The sequence below is a fragment of the Hemitrygon akajei genome, chromosome 4 (assembly GCF_048418815.1).
Source record: "Hemitrygon akajei chromosome 4, sHemAka1.3, whole genome shotgun sequence".
NCBI lineage: Eukaryota > Metazoa > Chordata > Chondrichthyes > Myliobatiformes > Dasyatidae > Hemitrygon > Hemitrygon akajei.
The window spans coordinates 45,656,221-45,677,574 of NC_133127.1; the positions used below are offsets into that span (position 1 = coordinate 45,656,221).

Here is a 21,354-nt window from a genome sequence, read left to right on the forward strand (position 1 = left end):
CAGGGTACGACACCCGCAACAAGAAGCCAGGACCCACCCTGAGGGCCACAAACGGCAGCACAATACGGACCTACGGCACCCGCACAGTGCAGCTGCAGTTCGGCGCCAGCTAGTTCACACTGGCCGCGGTGGCCCAACCACTCCTGGGGGCTGACTTCTTGCGAGCTCACAGCCTGCTGGTCGACTTGCAAGAGAAAAGACTGGTACATGCCAAGACTTTCCAGACGTTCTCCCTGGATGAAGCCAAGTTACTGGCCCCATCACGCTGTCGGACAACGAATTCACCAGAATCCTGGCGAACTTTCCATTGATTCTGGCACCGCAGTTCACAGCAGCCATGCCCAGACACGGGGTTCAGCACCACATCCCAACCAAGGGACCACCCCTCCACGCCCACGCACAAAGGCTCCCCCCAGAAAAGCTCCGCCTGGCGAAGGAAGAGTTCAAGAGGATGGAGGAATTGGGGATCGTACGGAGATCCGACAGCCCATGGGACTCCCCTCTGCACATGGTGCCCAAAGCAGCTGGGGGTTGGAGACCATGCGGCAACTACCGCAGACTGAACAAGGCTACAACTCCAGACCGCTACCCCGTGCCGCACATACAGGACTTTGCAGCAAACCTGCATGGGGTAAGAATATTTTCCAAAGTAGACCTCATCCGGGGATATCATCAAATTCCGGTGCACCCTGAAGACATCCCCAAAACAGCACTCATCACCCCGTTCGGCCTGTTCGAGTTCCTCCGAATGCTGTTCGGCCTGAAGAATGCCGCACAGATGTTCCAGCGGCTAATGGACGCGGTGGGATGCGACCTGGACTTTGCGTTCATCTATTTGGACGACATCCTTATAGCCAGCAGTAGTCGTCAGGAGCATCTGTCCCACCTCCACCAGCTCTACTCCCGCCTGAATGATTTCGGCCTCACGATCAACCCGGCCAAATGCCAGTTCAGTCTCGATACCATCGACTTCCTGGGCCACAGGATTACCAAAGACGGGGCAACACCTCTGCCCGCCAAGGTAGACGCGATCCGCCACTTTGCCCGGCCCAACACAGTCAAAGGCCTGCAGGAGTTCGTTGGTATGGTGAACTTCTACCACCGTTTCCTCCCCTCAGCAGCCTGTATCATGCGCCCTTTGTACACCCTGATGTCGGGTAAAGGCAAGGACATTACTTGGGACGAGGAGGCTGCGGCTGCTTTCGTTAAAGCCAAGGAAGCCTTGGCAGATGCCGCGATGCTGGTGCACCCCAAAACGGACGTTCCGACTACCCTCACGGTGGACGCATCTGACACAGCAGTCGGTGGGGTGCTGGAGCAGCTCAGCGAGGGGTGCTGGCAACCCCTGGCGTTCTTCAGCAAGCACCTACGACCACCCAAACTCAAGTACAGTGCTTTCGACCGGGAGCTGTTGGCACTGTATCTGGCAATCCGGCATTTCAGGTACTTCTTAGAAGGCAGGCCTTTCACCGCGTTCGTGGACCACAAACCGTTGACCTTCGCGTTCACGAAGGTGTCCGATCCCTGGTCGGCTCGCCAGCAGTGACATCTGTCCTACATCTCCGAGTACAAGGCGGACATCCAGCATGTCTCGGGAAAGGACAACGTCGTGGCGGACGCACTCTCCAGACCAGCTGTCCAGGCCCTGTCCCTGGGGGTGGACTATGCAGCACTGGCGGAGGCACAGCAGGCAGACAACGAGATGCCCAGCTACAGGACCGCAGTCTCGGGTTTGCAGCTGCAGGACTTTCTCGTAGGCCCAGGTGATAGGACCCTCCTGTGCGACGTGGCTACTGGCCAACCTCGCCCCATCGTCCCGGCAGCCTGGAGGCGCCGAGTTTTCAACTCCATACATGGTTTGACGCACCCATCTATCAGGACAACTGTCCGGCTGGTCTCCAGCAAGTTCGCGTGGCACGGACTTCGCAAGCAGGTCAGTGAATGGGCCAGAATGTGCACAGTGCCAAACAGCCAAGGTGCAGCGGCACACTAAAGCCCCGCCGCAGCAGTTCGAACCCACCCACCGGAGGTTTAACCACATTCATGTGGATATCGTGGGCCCCCTACCAGTGTCCCGAGGAGCGTGGTACCTTCTAACTATGGTAGACCGGTTCACGAGGTGGCCAGAGGCGGTCCCACTCACCGACACCATCTGCCAATTCCTGCGCCCGAGCACTGATCGCAACCTGGGTAGCACGCTTCAGGGTACCAGCCCACATTACCTCCGACAGAGGCGCCCAGTTCACCTCCAGCCTGTGGTCGGCTGTGGCCAGTCTGTTGGGAACGCAGCTGCACCACACAACTGCCTACCACCCACAGTCGAACGGACTAGTGGAATGCTTCCACCGTCACTTGAAGTCGGCTCTCGTGGCCCGCCTGAGAGGACCTAACTGGGTGGACGAGCTTCCCTGGGTCCTGCTTGGAATTCGTACAGCGCCCAAAGAGGATCTGCACACCTCATTGGCCGAGGTGGTGTACGGCGTGCCCCTGGCCGTCCCGGGAGAGTTCATACCAGCCCCAAGGGGGCAAGAGGAAGAACCCACAGCAGTCCTGGACAGGCTACGCGAAAGGCTCGGCAACCTGGCCCCCGTACCAACTTCACAGCATGGACGGACCCCGACCCATGTACCCAAAGACCTGCAGAATTGTAAGTTTGTGTTTGTATGAAGGGGCGGACACCGGGTACCACTACAGCGGCCGTATGAGGGGCCATTCAAGGTGATCAACAACGGGTCCACGTACGTTCTGGACATTGGGGGAAGAGAGGAGGTTTTCTCGGTGGACCGACTCAAACCAGCCCATGTGGACTTGGTGCAGCCGGTCGAGGTTCAGGCACCGCGGCGCAGAGGCAGACCTCCCAAACAGAGGCTGATCCAGACTGTGGACATTGGGGGGTGTATCGCCGGTTCTGGGGGGGTGTGGTGTTATGTGGCGACCTACTTTCTGCGCAGGCGAACCAGCTCACAGATAGCCAGCGCGCGGGGGGAGACTTTGGTAATGCACTTCTGACGTCATTTCCGCCCAGAGAGGGCGGGCGCTAGGGATTAAATGCCAGCGCCGCCAAATTTTAATAAACTAGTCTCGAAACAACTTACCGACTGCATGTCGTTATTTCAGCGCTGTGTGTATCACATCGCTACAAGATCATCTTTAGTGTATAAATATAAAGGGGAAAAGGTTCTTAACAGTTGGGGCAGATATAGTGGGCCAATGAGCCTAGTTCCATGTTGTATGAATATGATTTCCAGACACGCCCAGTACATACCCAATACTTTGCTTGGGTTGGCATCCAGGTGGAGAATGGCAGTGGCAAAGGGAAGTGCAAAGGTCAAATAATTCTTGGACTCTTGGAAAAGAGGAAACATTGGTAATATCAAAAAGGCTCTCATGGCCTCAACATCAGGCGGTGAAGTTAGTAACTGGGATATGAGACGATTCTCTACAGTCGCAGATACCTGTAAAAGGAAAGAAGTCCCAGAGGACAGGTCAATATGCTTGCATTGGTAAAGCTAATGGACTAGTCTAAAGCCAAGCATCACAGGAAAGCATAAGGGATGGATCACCGAGCACTGCGATGGGGAGAAACTTCTTCACTTGAGAGATTACCTTTGTACTTCCTACACTGAAGTACCACGGAAACCCTGTTTTGACTGAACTGAGAGTAAGCACAACTCATTTCCAGATACTAATAGAGATCAGCTGTCTGGGGTTAGAGCAGGGAAATGGTGCTGACATGCACAATCAACCAAGACCTTGATGATTGGCAGAGCAGGCCAAAAGGATCAGATGGCTTTTTCCTGCTTCTCGATTTGAAATTCTAATCTCAGACTGGTTGCCTTACACCAACTGGACCCAGAAACTGTATTTCTCAACCCAAAGATTAGAGAGAAATTGGTAATTCTGGGGTTTCTTCACACATTTAAATTTTTAATGATTTATTTTCAACAAAATAATTTTCATTTTTATAAAATCATCATTTTTATAATTTAAAGAAATGATGACTATTGAGGTAGCATAGTAGCGTAGTGGTTAGCATAACGCATTACGGCGCCTACAGCACCAGCTACACACATTCTATTCCCACCACTGTCTTAAGGATTTTGTACATTCTCCCTGTGGGTTTCCTCCGACATTCCAAAAAGTTGGAGGTTAATTGGATTTGGGCTGTGTGGGCTTGTTACAGTGCTGCACATCCAAATAAAAGTAAAAAGTAAAAAAGACTTACAAAAGCCTGACTGATTTTGACAGGAGCTCTGACTCCACCTGCATCCTTGTCTTTTGTTTAAATGTTCTAGGGGCAAGGTTTGTTCAGTACACCAGCTGAGACCTAGTTGTAGCTGAAGTTTCACTCTGCTGACCCCAGAGTTGGATTGTCCTGGGTGATTGGACCCATGCATCAATGGGAAGTGGGGTGAACTACATCGAATAGGATTCAGCCCAAAGTAATGTTAGAGCAACAGCAGTGAGTTAATTCCAAGTGATTTATGTAATTTGCTCACTCCTGCAAAGGGAAGCAAAGCAAAGCAAAGCAGACAGGCTCCAAGCCCTGCAATGTTAACAGTTCACCTGTTGGAGCAACTTGCAATATGGAGACTTCACCATGTTCTCAAAAAATAACCTGACTGCATTCAAGTCAATGCCAGGGTTTCGAGGGCTGGTTTTGAAATGCTCGTCATTTCTGCAGCAGGAAACAAGAAGTATATTTATCCATTGCATTTGTTCCAAAACTAAATCCAATGTTCTGGTTTCTATCAATTACAGACACAGCATCAAATAGGCAGCATCAGACACTCAGCTCTGTGGTTCAAAACTCAGTGGATACAAAAATCAGCAAACAAAACAATACTCTTCCCTCCCATATTGACCAGCCACTCTTCTTATCACCAAGTTAGAAGCTCCATCATATTCCCAGGGCAGGAATATGGACAAACACATAGATTTATTTACATTATCCATGTGCTGAAATGGTTCTTGGAGTTATTAATATTCTCTGGGTGCTCTTTGTTCCCCACCACCCTCCACCCCCATCAGGCAGAAGATACAGTACTAAGGCATGTCTCACCTGGCTCACAGCCAGCTTCTAACCCACATTTATAACACTATCCAACACTCCTCTTGTATGATAAAATGGATTCTTGACCTCACAATCTTCCTCATTATGACCTTGCACTTCAATGTATGCATGCACTGTACTTTCTGTTATTATAATTCTACATTATGTTATAGTTCTCCTTTGTACTACCTCAATGCATTGCCATAATGAAATGGTCTGTGTGGATGGTGTGCAATATCTCAATACATGTAACAATAATAAATCAATTTCCCAATTTGGTGAGTTTAATAAGTGTTTGTGCTCTAATGACACAACAGGGAATACTGAAACACTCAGTGATTCCAGTGTCGGATCCGATTGTTAAATCCTTAGATCAGACTGTTTACTTATTTCCTTTGCACTCATTTGCATGTAATTGCATGTTATTCTCTCATTTGAGGTGAACATGGACCATTTTGTAAGCTTACAGTTTATTTTTGACCATTGACTTATTGAAAAGTGAAGTATTCTTTAAGGGGCTCCTCGCAATCAAGGATCAGGGAGGTAGAGGAGCCCGAATGCACACATTTAACAATAGCCTTTTCCCTCTGCTACCAGATTTCTGAATGGACATTGAACCCACGAACACTACTTCACAACTTCTTTTCACTTTTTGCACTACTTTTTATATACATACATACGTGCATGCTCGCGCACACTCATATATATTATATAAATATATTTACTGTAATTTACAATTTATTACGTATTGTAATGTACTGGTGTTGCATAACAACATATTTCACAACCTATGCCAGTGATATTAAATCTGATACTGATTCTGATTTCATTGCACAGTGGTGCCTATGACAATAAACCAGTCTTATCTAATCAAAATCCCTGATCTTCAGTTCTATTTTCAGTTGTTCTTTAATTTCTTATGTCATACGTTTCTGACCACTCAGTTGGAAGGTAGTGGGCTCAGGTTTCACATGAAGACAAATGTCCAGTGTGCTGCTGAAGAGCTGATGTGCACTCTTAAAGGTGTGGGCTTTCAGATTAAATGTTAAATCATTATCTACATCTACTCTTTTAGGTAGATATACTGTAGATTCTACAGCATCATTTCAAAGATCAATAGGAATGAGATTCCCAATGATGGCAGATTCTTAGCCTTCAAACAACATTGTTAATACAGAGCGTCTCAAAATATAACCCACTGCTGCATATTAGAGCTTCTACTGAACAAATTGGCTGAAGCTTTCCCCACATTACAACCTTGACTACATTTTTGAAGTACCTCATTGGTTTTAGAATCCTTTGAAGCACACTGAGGCTATAACAGGCACTATATAAATTGAAGTCCTTCTTGCAATTCATATTATAAATACTGTAAGTAACTGCACTTACTGGTGGTTCAGAAAACTGCCGTTCAGACATCCAGGTGAAGAAAATACCACATTTAATTCACTGCAGACAATGCGAAGGCGAGAGAAAAAACAGGCAAATGGGTTAAATATATAAATAATTAAATCTGGTCACTGGCTAGATTTAATTATAGAAGAGATATTTTGTTTACCAACAGTTGAATACGATTCTGTGTTTGGTTAATTTATAAAGCCAACCTCGACCAAGAGATAATGAAATAAAAACAGACAATGCTGGAAACATTCAGTAGGTTAGGCAGCATATCCTGAGAGAGAAATTGAAATAACATTTTGGGTCAAAGACATTGTGACCTGAAACATTAATTCTGTCTCTCCTTTCATGGTATTTTAATCCTTACTGTGCTTACTTGAGATTGTTAACATCAGCAGTTTTTTTTTTAATTTTCGAGTTTACGGAAGTGATGGAGCTGGTGTCCGCACTGGAACCTAGGTGAACTTTACAGGCAGCCAGCAGCCTCTCCTTCACTACGCCAATCAAGCTTCTACAAATGTCTACGTAATCTTATTTCTCAACCACAAATGGACCACGCCAGATTCTATCCAATACTGAATACCCAATCAGTTCTTAAAGCACTGCACCCAAAATAATGTTTTAAGCTAGGTAACTTTCTTGGTCATAAAATGCAACTCTGAGTGCTGACTGCCACTTAAGTCATCCCCTGGAAAAATCTCTCCTTCACAAAGAAACACTTCATACTGCCAACAGATAATGTAAGTGCAGTACATTATGAGGAAAGTTCATAGAGTCATAGAACACTAGAGAAACAGGCCCTTTGGACCTTCTAGTCTGTGCTGAACCATTAACCTGCTTCATCCCATCAACCTGTACCCAGACCCCAGCCCTCCAGACCCCTCTGATCCATATACCAATCCAAATTTCCCTTAAATGTTGAAATCAACCCTGTATCCACCACTTGTGCTGGCAACTCGTTCCAACTCTCACCACCCTCTGAGTGAAGTTCCCCCTCATGTTCCCCTTAAACTTTTCACCCTTAACCCATGACCTCTAGTTCTAGACTCTCTCAGCCTCAATGGAAAAAGTTTACTTCCTTTCATCCTAGCTATACCTCTCATAATTTTGTATGACTCTATCAAATATTAACGTTCCTTAAGGTTGTTATAGCTGGGGGGGGGGTGGTAATGGGGTGAGCTCCCACTACCTATTAAATGCTCCCAATAGAGTGTGCCTCAAATAGTCTCTGACAACCAAGACCAGCTACTGGCCTTCACTTGCACCTTAGCTACTGAGCCTGGCAGAACCATTTCTACTGACAGGAGAAGGGGCAAAGACGGGATATTGGTGCATTAAAACCAGTCGCTTTGACTGGTTGTTAGCTGTGGCTGGCAGCTCATCTAGGACAAGGAAAACTCTGATCTCATACCTCCGCTGCCTTGCAGCTATACCCACTCATGGGGAAGGCTTCAGGAGTAACCCCGAAGGAAAAAATCCAAAACTGGAGCTCCCAAGGCAGTGTTACATTGACTTCAATGCTGGAATGTGGCTGGCAACTCCTGCGACGCTGTTGGTACCAAACTGTATCAATCTCTGCCATTCCTTTGGGTTCATCTGATGCATGGAAAGGGGGAGCTTGCTACATGGGCAACAGCTTGCTCTCCATATTGTACTCTCCAGGCTTGCGTATCTAGACAGCTAGGGAGCAACTTCCATGGCCAATTCTGACTGACAGAGGCCTCTCTCACTCACTCACCATCAAATCTCCCTTCAATCCTCTACAGTGTAGGGAATAAAGTCCGAACCTACTCAACCTTTCCCTATAAATCAAGTCCTAGAAATGTACTTGTACATTTTCTCTGCACTCTTTCAATCCTATTTACATCTTTCCTGTAGGTAGGTAACACAAACTGGACACAATACTCCAAATCAGACCTTGCCAATGTCTTTTACAATTTCAACATAACATTCCAACTCCTGTACTATATACATTGACTTATGAAGGCCAATGTGCTAAAGGCTTTCTTTACACTATCAACCTGTGATGCCACTTTCAAGGAATTATGGACCTGTATCTGCAGATCCCTCTGTTCTACCACACTACTCAGTGCCCTACAGCTCACCATGCAAGGCCACCATATTTGGTCTTCTCAAGGTTGTTTAACTGTCAGTCCAACATGCAGAAACTTAACAGGTTTAACTCTTCATAGATGTTAAAAGTTCGGGATGGGGAAGGGAGAAAGGGGCAGGAGTAAACTGAATAAGATAGTCAGTTAGATGGGGGTAATGGAGTGTTAAAGGTAGGGAACTCCTGAGAGACCAAATCTTACCCACGTCCCTCAAGGATTTGAACAATGACTCAACCCTTGTTTCTTACATGTAAAGCCTTTGGGGCCTGCTGTCAGGTGTCTGAGTGAAGTGCTCTGCCCATCAGAGGTGACTAAATGTAATTAGGGGAACCGCACTGGACACACCGGCATGAGAGAGGAGGTGGCTTACCCTTCCAGTGAATTTGGAGGGTTTTCTAGAGACAGTAGAGATTTTGTGGTCGTATCTCTCCAGCACTTTGAGGTACCTGCTATAATTCAAGTTTAACTGTCATTCAGCTATACACATACATGCAGCTAAATGAAATTTGCATTCCATATGTAACGACCCGAGAAAGGTTTCCCTGCTGATGTAATGGTTTCTCAGTAGTGCAATGTTTGGGTTATGACTCGAGATAATAGAGGCTTTGGAATGAGCACCGGCCAATGAGAGGAGATGTTTTTCTTTCTTGTGTGCCCGAGCGAAGGTTTCGCAGTCTTTCGTTCGGCGGAACATGGAGAGAGAAGATGCCAGAACATGAAAGTCATAGTCTGCAGGACAGGGTGGACTTCGAATGGGGTTGGGAGTTGACGACCAGGGGGAAAGTCAATGGAGAATGAACAGACGGGAAAACAGTGAGCTCCTACGTTGCGCATTAGACTGTTTCATGAGAGTGGGCCCTTTTCCTTTTTAGTTTCTTTACTAACCTACAGTCAAATTAAGAGTTATAAAACTCAGTCATTTGTTTGCATACTGTGTACTGTCTGTTATTTGTGGTGCTGCTTTGTAACAGGGGAACACATTCAGGCAGCATCCACCCAAACAACAGTTCTCAAGTTTGGCCGGGCAGGAGGCTGTCTTCCCCTAGATTAAGCCGCTAGCCAAACCACTAGCATTTTTTGTGTGTTACTCTGAACTTCCAGCATCTGCAGAATCTCCTGTGTTTACAATTCACTGCACCACTGCAAAGTTTCTTCGAGGGATGCCTACCCTTAAATCTACCCTTCGATGGGAGTTCAGTGAGATTCACTCTCATTGCTCTCCCTGCAGAGATCTCTGCTGCTCTCTAACTCTTCACACCTGTTATTTCCTTGTTTGTACTCCTTCCCCTGACCCCACCTTCTTATTCTGGCTTCTCCTCCTTTCTTTCCAGTCCTAATGAAGGGTCTCAAACAAAAGTCGGCCATTTATTCCTTTCCATAGTCGCTGCCTGACCTGCTGGGTTATTCCAGTATTTTGTATGTGTCTCCCATGGCGACAGGAGTAGAGAGTTGACAGGAGACTGGGCCGAAGTGAACTCAGTCAGAGAAATTACACAAAAGAAAACAGAAACAAATAGTCCAGCAGACAGGAAATGCTTAACTGCAGGAAGCGTGCTATACCCTTGGGCATTTGAGATTCATGATCAAATCTAAAATTTAGATATTTGTCAAAGCTGGATCCATCACTTACTTAAGCACATCCTTCCCTGAAAGGCTGAGTAGCCACTTATTATTGCTATTGTTAATGATCCTGACACGCCTTAAAGGATCCAAACAGCGGAAGTCATCTGGGATTTGTGAGTTCTGTAAAAGAGAAATAAAGCAGTTGAGGAATTTATGGTGAAGATGGTTTAAATGACAGCTCTTCAAAATGGGACAGAAAACTCCTGCTGTTTTACTGTGGATTTATTAGTTGCTTTAAAAAAAGGGGGAAAGATTAAGGAAAATCAAAAGGAAGTTTGAATTTTGGCAATACTGGCAGGTTAGTTTACGAATCCCATAACTGCTGTCACTGTGTGTGTGTGTGCGTGCGTGCGTGCGTGCGTGTGTGTGTGTCTCTCTCTCTCACACACACACTAACTTCTTCATGCATACTCACAAACACATTCATACTTTCACCCTCACACATAAACACTGACATACACATCACTCATTCATACAAGCAAACACACAAACACATTCCTCCAAGCTTTTACTGTCGCACATACTCGCCCTATCTCACACACACACACACACACACACACACACACACACACACACACACACACACACACACACACACACACACACACACACACACACACACACACACACACACACACACACACACACACACACACATTTATGGGAGAAAAATGCCTATTCATCAAGAAGTCCAGGTTCCATTTTCCAAGATAAATATGAGGGTACACAGTTCAACCTTTAAAGTTCACGTGCTTACTATCGTGGTCCAAAATAATGCCTGTGTCCATAGCAACATGTTATTCACTGAAATAGAGTGAGTGGTGGAGTGTCACATTTGGTTGTGGACTTCCCAGCTCCCCACTGCCTTGCACACTCCCCTGAATAATTCCTTCACCCACAGACCTCTGCATTACAGATCAGAGCATGGAACAGGCCCTTCGACCCACATTATCTGTGCTGAACATGATGCCACATTAAATTAAACCTATCCACAGGCAGACAGGAGAACAGGACACAAATTTATCTTACACCTTCTATACAAGAAGATGACCCATTACATATCATATTTAACCAAGTACATTTTTTGTTAAATTTGGGTAACGGCTGTTAACTGGATGACCTTGCATGTCAAATATGTGCATAGCAAGATCTAACAAATAATAGATTAGCTATGTTATTAGTTAACCTTTTGTACTGCAAACAATAATCAAATGGTCTAATAATACATTGGAAGCAAATCTAACTCTTCACTCAAAGCAATAGAGAAATGGAATTGTTTATAATATTAAAATTTACATTGATAAGTGGCTACCAGATCTTCTGGAAATCCAATTAACTTCTTTTAGGAAGGAGATCTGCTTCCTTGCTCAGGCAACCTTTCGCATGACTGAGGGCCCATCCTAATGTGCCCCGTGGTGTTGCTTAGCAAGCCGCCTGGTCAAGGAAACATTGGAATGGATCGCGACGTTTATTCACCATGCTCCCACAGTTCCTGCCAGCCCATCTGTCTTTACATCGTAGAGCCGCAACATGCTTGAAACATTTTGAGAGTATGCCTTTCCTGGGTCTGGCTCACCTCGTGGTGAAAGAAGAGGGCAAAGCTCTGATCGCCTCCACAGGAGACCTGTTTCAGTACGCAGTAATTCGACTGGTCTGCCAACAGAACAAAGGAAGTCTCAATGCACAATTCTGGATGTGGTCTATAACACCGTCAGGATTACTAACATTGACTTTACAACTCCCACTCATCCCTTGTCAATCGGCCACCTCAATGGGTATGATGAAACCACTGCCATTGTTGTGGGAGATAGTGTAAGTCAGAGAAACAACAGAAGCTGTACATGATAGCATCATTCTAGAGCACCGACAATCTGCTGAAGGAACTGAGAAGCTTAAACAGTCTTTGTGGGAGGAAGAGAATTGTCAAATGCAGGAGTTCAACCATACCTCCCACAGATGTTGCTCAACCCACTGAGTTTTTCCAGCAGATTGCTTGTTGCTCGAAATTCCAAATTCCACACTCTATTGTATCTCTGTCTAGAACACAGACTGATGTTTGCTTTGACCCTGTACTGAATGGAGAAGAGTCACCTTTTTCAGAGGAAGTAATCAAGGCATCAGTTGCCTATTCTGGGGATTTTGTGGCTCTGATCGCATACTGCACATTCAGTTCAGCATCCACAAACAATAGTGCCTTAGCATCCCCTTGGCATTGTTCTGAAGGAAATGCCCAACTGCCGTACAGGGATCAAAATCCACAAGGTTCGGGTTCGGAAGTGAGTGTGCCAATGACTTGAAACTAGAGACTCTTATTATACAGCGATTTCTGATCAGAGCCTATTTAGACCCATTAAACATTGATATTTCTTCCTTAAAGTACACAGCGGGTATACTATATTTAGTCTCTTCAATCAGTGTGAAACCAGCTAAAGTAAAATTGACACTCATCTTTCATCACTTGCTCTGCTTCAAAAGTTCAGCTTACTTCAATTATCTCTTGTTGCAATAGATTCTTCCCTCAAAACTTTCCTATTGGTGAGTGATTCCTGCCTCCAACGGTGTTATTACTTGATAAATGGCTGCCTTCTCCAACTTTCCCCCTCAGTCAGTCTTTATGGATAGTGGTGCCTTGTGCCAGTGATAATTTCTTAGCTCTCCATTACCTTGCATACACACACACATGGACAAATAAGACTACTGAAGAACTCAACTGGTCAAGCTGCATCTGTGAGGAGAAAGGAATTGTCGGTGTTTTGGTTTATCGGTGCCTCAGCCCAAATGTCAGCCCCCACCCCCCTCTCCAACCTGATGAGTCTCTATAGTAGATTGTTTGTTGCCCCAGATTCCAACATCTGCAGCCTCTTGTGCTCCTTGAACAAATAACATGCCTACAAAACTGTAGATCACATCTGAACATATGGACAGAAGAAAGAACATGCATACATATTACACATGAAGTCAACCTAATGGCACTACACAGCTAAAGAGGAAACCTTTTTATCATGATCACTATTGTTATTTAGGCGAGCTAGTTAATGCAGATCAAGGTCCCACAGTACTTCCTACATCCAATGGTTCTTCACTTGGTGAGGGATTGTATTTCCAACAATTCCCCCAACTGCAGAATGACTCCCATCTCCAAAAGTCATCACACTTCATGAGGAGTCTTACCTCCAAACATCTCTTCAAAGGGTCAATCTGTTTACTTGGTGAGTGACTCTTACTTCCAGTGCTCTCTTTCCTTGGCAAATGATTCCCACGTCCAACAGACCCTTCCCTTCCATATGGCCATTTCTCCTTGGGCTGAGACTTAGCAATAAATTCAAGTGAGTACACTGTACTGAAAGATATCTGTAACACTATCGTTTAGTTAGCTTGTAGAACCAAACTTGCTGTCTTAAATAAAATGACCCAAGTTTACAAATCTGTTCTGAGGAGTAATTCACTTTTGGCTTCCTTTTTTCTCCTTTTACTTTGATGACCATCACTCAATGAGCATAGAACAATACAGCACAGGAACTGGCCCTTCAGCCCACAATGCTGTGCTGTCCCAAGCTAATTACACTAGTCAGTTGATCCTGCTGACACCTAGTTTTACTTTCTAAATGTGATGGCAGACAAGAAAAAATTAAGTCACAGGTGTGCAACAGTCAAATCAAAGTATGTCCACCTGGCAGGCGGTCACATCTAGCTCACTTTACTTATTCAAATTAGGATTAATCCCTGCGGCACAACCCAAGCCTCACTACCTATGATGCTAACTTGCAAAATCTATCAAGGGAAAGAGGCCCAACTGGGATTTTCCTCATTTGCTTGATTCACCCCCTCAATAATGACCAAATGGGTCAATCAGTGAGAATTGCAACTGGTACTGATTTATTAATAGATCGTCTGCAGTCATAACTCACAGAAGGAGAAACAACCCCTGACAAAATTGGGCCAAAAATGAATCAAAGCCCATTCATTGGGCACAGGCTGCACAGCCTGTAAACAGAACACAATTCCAGAGAGGCAGGCTTGGGAGCTTTCTACTCACCATTGGGATGCACCTTGTGCTTATGAGTTACCCAGTTCCCAGCCACTCGATATGGAACCTGAGCATTAACCATGTGTCCAGATCCGAGCTGACCTTTGTTGCCACGTCCAAAGGCATAGATTAGCCCAGAAGAAGGGACAAAGGCAAGTGTGTGCTGCCTAAAAGAAGCAAAAAAGTGTTTCAAATGTTAAATGCCAAGTGACATTTCAACCAATAAAGATTAAGTCAATAATTTGTGCAACTTGTTTTAAACTACTGCATTGATCTTTTGTCATAAATTCATGATTGAATCCATCAAATGTCCTCACTTTGCCCAGAGTTTTTAAGACAGAGCTGTGGGGAGAATTCAGCCACTCTTCCAATAGTTCCGGTTTTAATCACCGGCATTCCTCACGTGGTAGCTACATTTCAGTCGGCTCCCGGTTATTGTACAAGAGTGAAAGGTAGCACCTCAGGCTTGCCTTGAAATGGCTGCATTGTGCGCCGCTAACCATGAGTCGAAGTCTAAATCTCAGTTGAGTTCATGCACAAGTAGATGAACACATAGGTGCAATGAAAAACTTACTTCCAGCAGCATCACAGTCACACAGCAGCAGAGACACGATATACACAACAAAAACACAAAAACATAAACACAGATTATGCAAGAAAGACAATTAAAAACAAAAATCAACAAACAATGTCCAGTGGAGCAGGAAGCACTTGCACTCAATTTGCACATGGCTACCATCCACAAAGAGCAGATTTATAGCTACTGTAGTGAGACTAATTGAGTAACAAGTATTGGTTAGTATCCCAGAAAAGATTTCTCTCACTTGCCTTCAAAATAATGCCTTAGGACTTCAACCCCCTCCTAAGAATGCAGATAAGAGCTCTGTTTAGCACCTGATAGATTGGTCAGACTCAAGGACAACTTCTATTCCACTGTTATCAGACTTCTGAAAGAACCTCTCACATGCTAAGAGATGAACACTTAACCTCCCATCCTACTTTCTTGTAGCCTTTGCACTTAACTTGACTACGTTCTCTGTAGTTGCAACACCATATTCTGCATTTGGTTCTCTTATTACTATCTAGGGATGGGCAATACCCACATCCCATAAATGAATATATTTTTAACATGTAATTACGTATGGGATGACCTGTCTGGATGACACACCAAAGCTTCTCAGTATATGAACATATACATGACAATAATAAACCAATACCAATACTGATCATCTGAGAGAGTGTGCCTGAGAGAACAACTCTCCCCTAAAACACAAAAGGAGCATCAGATCAGATTTTACTGCCCAGACTTCTGACTCAAGGTGAGATTGCTGACAAATCTGCCATGGCTTACTTACAGGACTCCGTCAGGGCGAGAGTGTCTCAAGTTGTAGGGACTGAATCACAGAAAATTATAGGGTCTCCTGGATCTTGAGGTTATGGGTCACAGAAGTGCTTCCTCAGATTAGGTGAAAGAACTTCCAGAAGATGCCCTAATTATTCTGCCTACGACATGCACTTAGACAATACTCCTTCCATCCATGTACTATCAAAACCTCTTAAATATGTGCAGTCGAATGCACATCCATCACTTCTGCTGGCAGTTCATTCCACACTCACACTAATCCCCAAGTGAAGAAATTCCCCCTCACGTTTCCCTTAAATATTACATCTTTCAGATAGTGTGAAAGGTGTTTTAAGTTAGCCTTAGTGTGCTGTTTTATTCTCTTCATGGTTGTGGTCATTGCCACGGTTAGAATCAACTCCTGCCTTATCAAGTTCTTCGACTTGCCGCAATTTGCCTATCACCACAACAGGTCTACAGCGGATGCAATCTCACTGGCTCTCCACTCAGCTTTGGATCACCTGGACAATAGTATTACCTACATCAGACTTCTGTTTATTTATTACAGCTCAGCGTGCAACACAATCATACCCTTAGTTCTAATCAACTGATTGGAAATAACATCTCCTCCTTGCTAACAATCAACACTGGTGCACTTCAAGGATGCGTGCTTAGCCCGCTACTCTACTCTCTCTATTCTCAAACGCCATCTATAAATTTGCCAACAACAGAAGTATTGTTGGCAGAATTTCAGATGGTGATGAGGAGTCGTACATGAGAGAGACAGATCAGCTGGTTGAGTGGTGTTGCAGCAACAATCTTGCACTCAATGTCAGCAAGCCCATGGAATTGATTGCGGAATTCAGGAAAGGGAAGTTGGGGAAACACACACCAATCCTCATCGAGGGATCAGAATTGGAAAGGGTGAGCAGTTTCAAGTTCCTGGGTGCCACCACTCTAAAGATCTATCCCAGATCCAACACGTTAGTGCAATTACATAGAAGGCATGACAGATGCTACATTTCATTAGGAGTTTGAGGAGACTTAGTATGTCGCCAAAGACACTCGCAAATTTCTAAAGTGTACAGCAGAGACCATTCTAACCGGTAGCATCACTGTCTGGTACGGAGAGGCCACTGCACAGGATTGGAAAAAGCTGCAGAAAGTTGTAAACTCAACCAGAACCATCATGGGCCTAGCCTCCCCAGCACTGAGGACACCTTCAAAAGGCAATGCCTCTAAAAGTCGGTATCCTCATTAAGGATCCCTGTCATCCAGGACATACTGTCTTCTCATTACTACAATCAAGGAGGAGGTACAGGAACCCAAAGACATACTCAATGTTTCAGGAACAGCTTCTTCCCCTCCGCCATCAGATTTCTGAATGGACAAAGAATCTGTGAACACTACCTCACTATTTGTTTCCTCTCTTTTTGCTCTACTTATTTAATTCATTTTTATATATACTTAATATACGTTTGTAATTTATAGTTTTTAAATTATTATTTATTGCAATGTATTACTGCCGCAAAACAACAAATCTCATGACATATGCCTGTGATATTAAACCAGATACTGACACAAGTGACACAAAATATACCCCACAAAGCATCCATATGCAACTGTCCTGGTCACACAGACAGAGACACTATATTGGAAAGACAATACGGACAGGAGTTAACCATTCAGCCCCTCTACTGTAATCATGCTATATCTGAATCTCCACTTATCCAACTTTTCTCTTTGCCTATTAAATCAGAATCAGAATCAGACTCAGGTTTATTATCATCCATAATTAATTACCCATACCATAATTTATGAATATGCTAGTCTTTTGCTTGGGAATTTCAGTTCTGTTTTCATTGAGTACTTCAAAGGTTCAAAGCTACTTAGGGAAGGAGTTCCAGAATCCACTTGTTGGAATCACTCCTTGACAATTTTGTGATTGTGTTGGAGACCCTTTGTGGATTAGAAAGAGAGAAAAAGAAACAGAAGAGGTATGGGTTACCTGAAATTGGAGAATTCAATGTTCACGCCATCAGGGTGTAAACCACCCAGGTAAAGCCATTCCTCTAGCGTGCATTTGGCCTCAGCCTGACAGTGCAGAAAGCTGAGGACAGGCAGATTTGTGTGGGATTGCAGAGGCAAATTAAAATGGCTAGCAATTGAAAACTCAAGACAGCCACTGTGAACAGAGTGCAGGTGCTTGGCAGAGCTGTTGCCTAGCCTGTGCTTGGCCCCACCAATATAGAGGAGGCCACCAGTTTCAGTAGATGAGTTTAGAGGAGGTGTATGCGAATCTCTGCATTACCTGGAAGAGCTGTTCAGGTTGCCGGAGGCTGGTGATGGAGGAGATGTAGATACAGGAGTTGCAGGATAAAAGTGTGGGTGGGTATCCAGCACGCTCACTCACCTGCCGCAGCTTATTTGGGAGACTTCACTTCCCATCAACTCTTGGACTCTGCGGGGGTTAATCTCATTATTTCTGAAGTTGTGGCCTAGCTGTCCACAAAGGCCAGCTCCAAATGTAAAAACGCCTCCATTCTGAGGGGAGATACACCGTACAGCATTAGCCATCCCATCACAGAACAAGGGAGAAGACCATTTGCCCCACGGAATCCACACCGACCGGGAAAGAGCTCGTTCCACCTCCCAGCTCTCAGAACACAGCCCTGCAGGTCACAGTGTGTCAAGTTCTCATGCTGCTACTTTATAAAGACAGTGAGGGATTCTGCCTTCACCTCCTTTTAAGGCAGTGGGTTCAGAACCCCCACTACTCTGCAAGGAGACAATTTGCTGGCTGCATTGCAAGCAAGACATCACCGGTGGGCATCAGCACATTGTGCAATTGAAGAGGATACTGGTGAAATAATTTTGAGAGCAGCAACAGTCAGTGCAGTGTAAAGTTTGATTTAAAGCATTGTTAACCACTGGTGCACTGGCCCCAATCCCAAAGGGCGTAATTCAAAGAGGACTTGGAAAAAAAGCAGGGGAGGGTAATAGTATCATGAATGCAGGGATTTCAGTTCTGGGAAGAGCCAAGAGAAACTGAGGCACTTTCAACCAAAGCTGATTGACTGGAGATCTAATGGAAGTGTTGAAAATACAGAGACGGATTCACAGAGTAAACACAATTGGGAAGGCAACAGTAGGAAACAGATATAAATCATTTGAAAAGATTTGTGTTTTGTTTGCTTCTTGTGATTGTCTTCACCACTTTCATTTATCTCACCCACTATATTCACAGATAACTAAATTCATTTTTAAAAGTAAAGGGTCACTCATTTCAGACACAAATAATGCAATTTTTCCTCTCTTGGAGGGAAAGACCCTTTGGTGCTCTTGTTCAGCGGAAACAGTCTTGAAAGCAGAATGTTTAAGGCAGAGGTAGCTTGATTCTTGAGAAGCAAGGGGTCAAAGTTTAATAAAGGTAGACAGAAATTTAGAGTTAAGGTTACCGTCACACCAGACATAATCTTGTGAAAGGATGGGGGCGGAGCAGGCTCAGGAGTTTATTACCTTGGTTAGAGCTGCAGTGTGCTCTTCGCCACAACTTATGTAAACTATTTTCTGGCTCCGCAGGAACTTCACGTGATTAGGGACATCTCGATCTGCAATGACAAAAAGGGACCATCCATAGTAACTTCCAGTACTGCACACAGCCCCCTCACTAACAGAAATACAAAGGACTAGACATTCTGCAACATATGAGCAGAATATGCTTGTCAGTATAAAAGCAGCAGTGAAAAGGAAAAAAGCAGCCAATCTGGGGGGAAAAAAAACAGAATTTCAATTGAAACCTGGGCCATTTGGTGCCTGATTTTAGAGACTGCCTCATATACAATGTAAGATCAGGTTAAAAAAAAAACATAGAGATATAGTCTATATGATTGTTGCTTCGCTTTTAATTGTCTGAGAACAACAGAAAGGAATTTTCCATTGTTTTTCCCTTCCTTATTTTTCCCTATTTTTTCTGCTTTTGTCCCAGTTGAATTATGGAGAGGATGGAAATGACTGGCTTGATACTCCAGATATCAGGAGTGGGTGCCAGGCTTGTTGGATTAGATGGGCTTCTGTCAAACACACAGACATGAGATCGCCTGCCTTGAATCAACTGGCTTATCAAAGTTTGGTTCCCAGCGCACCCCCGATCTCCCCTGCGACCACACGCTGCCCTGCTGTCTACCTTTGTTGTCGTTGAGTCCGAGCTGACCACAGTTGTTCCTGCCCCAGCCAAACACAGCCCCCGAGAGGGACAGAGTGAAGCTGTGTGTTCCTCCTGTCGCGACCTGAGCCAGAGGAATTCCAGAGAGAGACTTCACACACTGGGGGCTGGACTGGGAGGGAAATCCCTTCCCTAAACCCAGCTGGCCATGGGAGTTCTGACCCCAGGAAAACAGCTGACTGTCTGGAAAGGGGGAAAAAAAGGCAAAATTAGTGACTCCATTTGATAACCAGAGGCTATGAAACAAACATAAAGGAGCCAATTATTTAGCTGAGGAAAATGATCTTGGCCATAAACTGATACTGTACTCACTGTATGCAGCCAAAATTGCCAGCCTTTGAAAAGAATGTCTTCTACCCTAACATGTTCAATATAAAGTCAATAGCCGTGGTGTACGGAATAACTTTCTCTGAAAGGGACGTAACATCTGAAAAAAGCTCACTGGCCTTCACCAATCTGGGCATTGAAATAGAACATCATGCTGCAGTTGTACACGATGTTGCTGTTCCATTATCTTCTACAGAAAGAGCAAGACGTTGAGCAAATGGCTAAGCTGACATCATACACACACTTAGTATATTAATATGATGGTGGCACTGCATTATAAAGAGTTCTCATAAAAGTTTGTACGGGGCCACTGGCCATACTTTTTACTAGCACCACCTATGGACAGAGAATGCTATCTTATAACCACACCTACCTACAAACAGTCTACAATGGGGTAAGTTAAATGTACTGCCATCCCCATCACTTCATGCTCCTCCGAAGCCTGGTTCAAGGTAGGTTACAGTAAGGACAAAGGCTATGACAATTCAGTGCTAGAGCAGGTTCAACACATTCAGGTTATGCTTTAGTACCTCTGGTAAGCGCCAGGCAGTGCCAGCTTCCACACGTGACCTGGATGACAATGTGTCCAGTCAGTGTCCGGACTAACCTGCAAGACCAAAGCTCAAGTAAGAATGTGAAAGAGGAAGGGAACAAAATATAGCAAATCTACACAGATTCTGTGAAAGGATTGAGAATAAATTCAACAGGACACATTTCCATTACGGAGTAAATCTATGTTCAAACACACAGTCTGGAAGTACAGAATCTCTTGCCCAATCTCTGCCTGGTCCTCCACAAACTATTACACCAGTATCTCACAAGGATAACGTAAACAAATGAAAGGAAGTAAACTTATGTTACTTGTTCATTCAACCACGAAGTTCAGAAACAGTTATTACCTTTCAACCATCAGGCTTCTGAACCAACGTGCTAAACCTTATTCACCTCAACACTGAACTGAGTCCAAAGCCCTCGTAAGTGTCTCCGGCAGTAAATAGAACATTTAAATGATATTGGGACAGGTACAGTACATGGATAGGAATGACTGAGAGGGATATGGGCTTAACGCAGGCAAATGGGACTAGCTCAGTTAGACAATCTGGTCAGCATAGATATGTCAGCCAAAGGGCCTGTTTCCATGCTGTGTATCACTATAACTTTTCAACTCTCCTATGAACAACATTGTGGGAGAACCCCTGCTCTGTGTACCTATTCTTGGGGCAATTACAGATGGGTAAAAAATGCTGA

General features: G+C 44.7%; 1 protein-coding gene across 1 annotated transcript in view; it reads right to left on the reverse strand.

The window, feature by feature from the left end:
• LOC140726290 (probable E3 ubiquitin-protein ligase HERC3) overlaps nucleotides 1–21,354 on the reverse strand; it is a 97,636-nt gene that overhangs the window by 53,328 nt on the left and 22,954 nt on the right. Inside the window, exons 4-13 of the mRNA XM_073042474.1 lie at nucleotides 20,637–20,713; nucleotides 19,741–19,962; nucleotides 19,074–19,165; nucleotides 17,968–18,098; nucleotides 14,222–14,379; nucleotides 11,762–11,838; nucleotides 10,193–10,305; nucleotides 6,443–6,502; nucleotides 4,567–4,678; nucleotides 3,266–3,455 (exon numbers count right to left, since the gene is read on the reverse strand). Coding sequence (XP_072898575.1) covers nucleotides 3,266–3,455; nucleotides 4,567–4,678; nucleotides 6,443–6,502; nucleotides 10,193–10,305; nucleotides 11,762–11,838; nucleotides 14,222–14,379; nucleotides 17,968–18,098; nucleotides 19,074–19,165; nucleotides 19,741–19,962; nucleotides 20,637–20,713 — 1,232 coding nt within the window. The remainder of the gene's footprint in view (nucleotides 1–3,265; nucleotides 3,456–4,566; nucleotides 4,679–6,442; nucleotides 6,503–10,192; nucleotides 10,306–11,761; nucleotides 11,839–14,221; nucleotides 14,380–17,967; nucleotides 18,099–19,073; nucleotides 19,166–19,740; nucleotides 19,963–20,636; nucleotides 20,714–21,354) is intronic.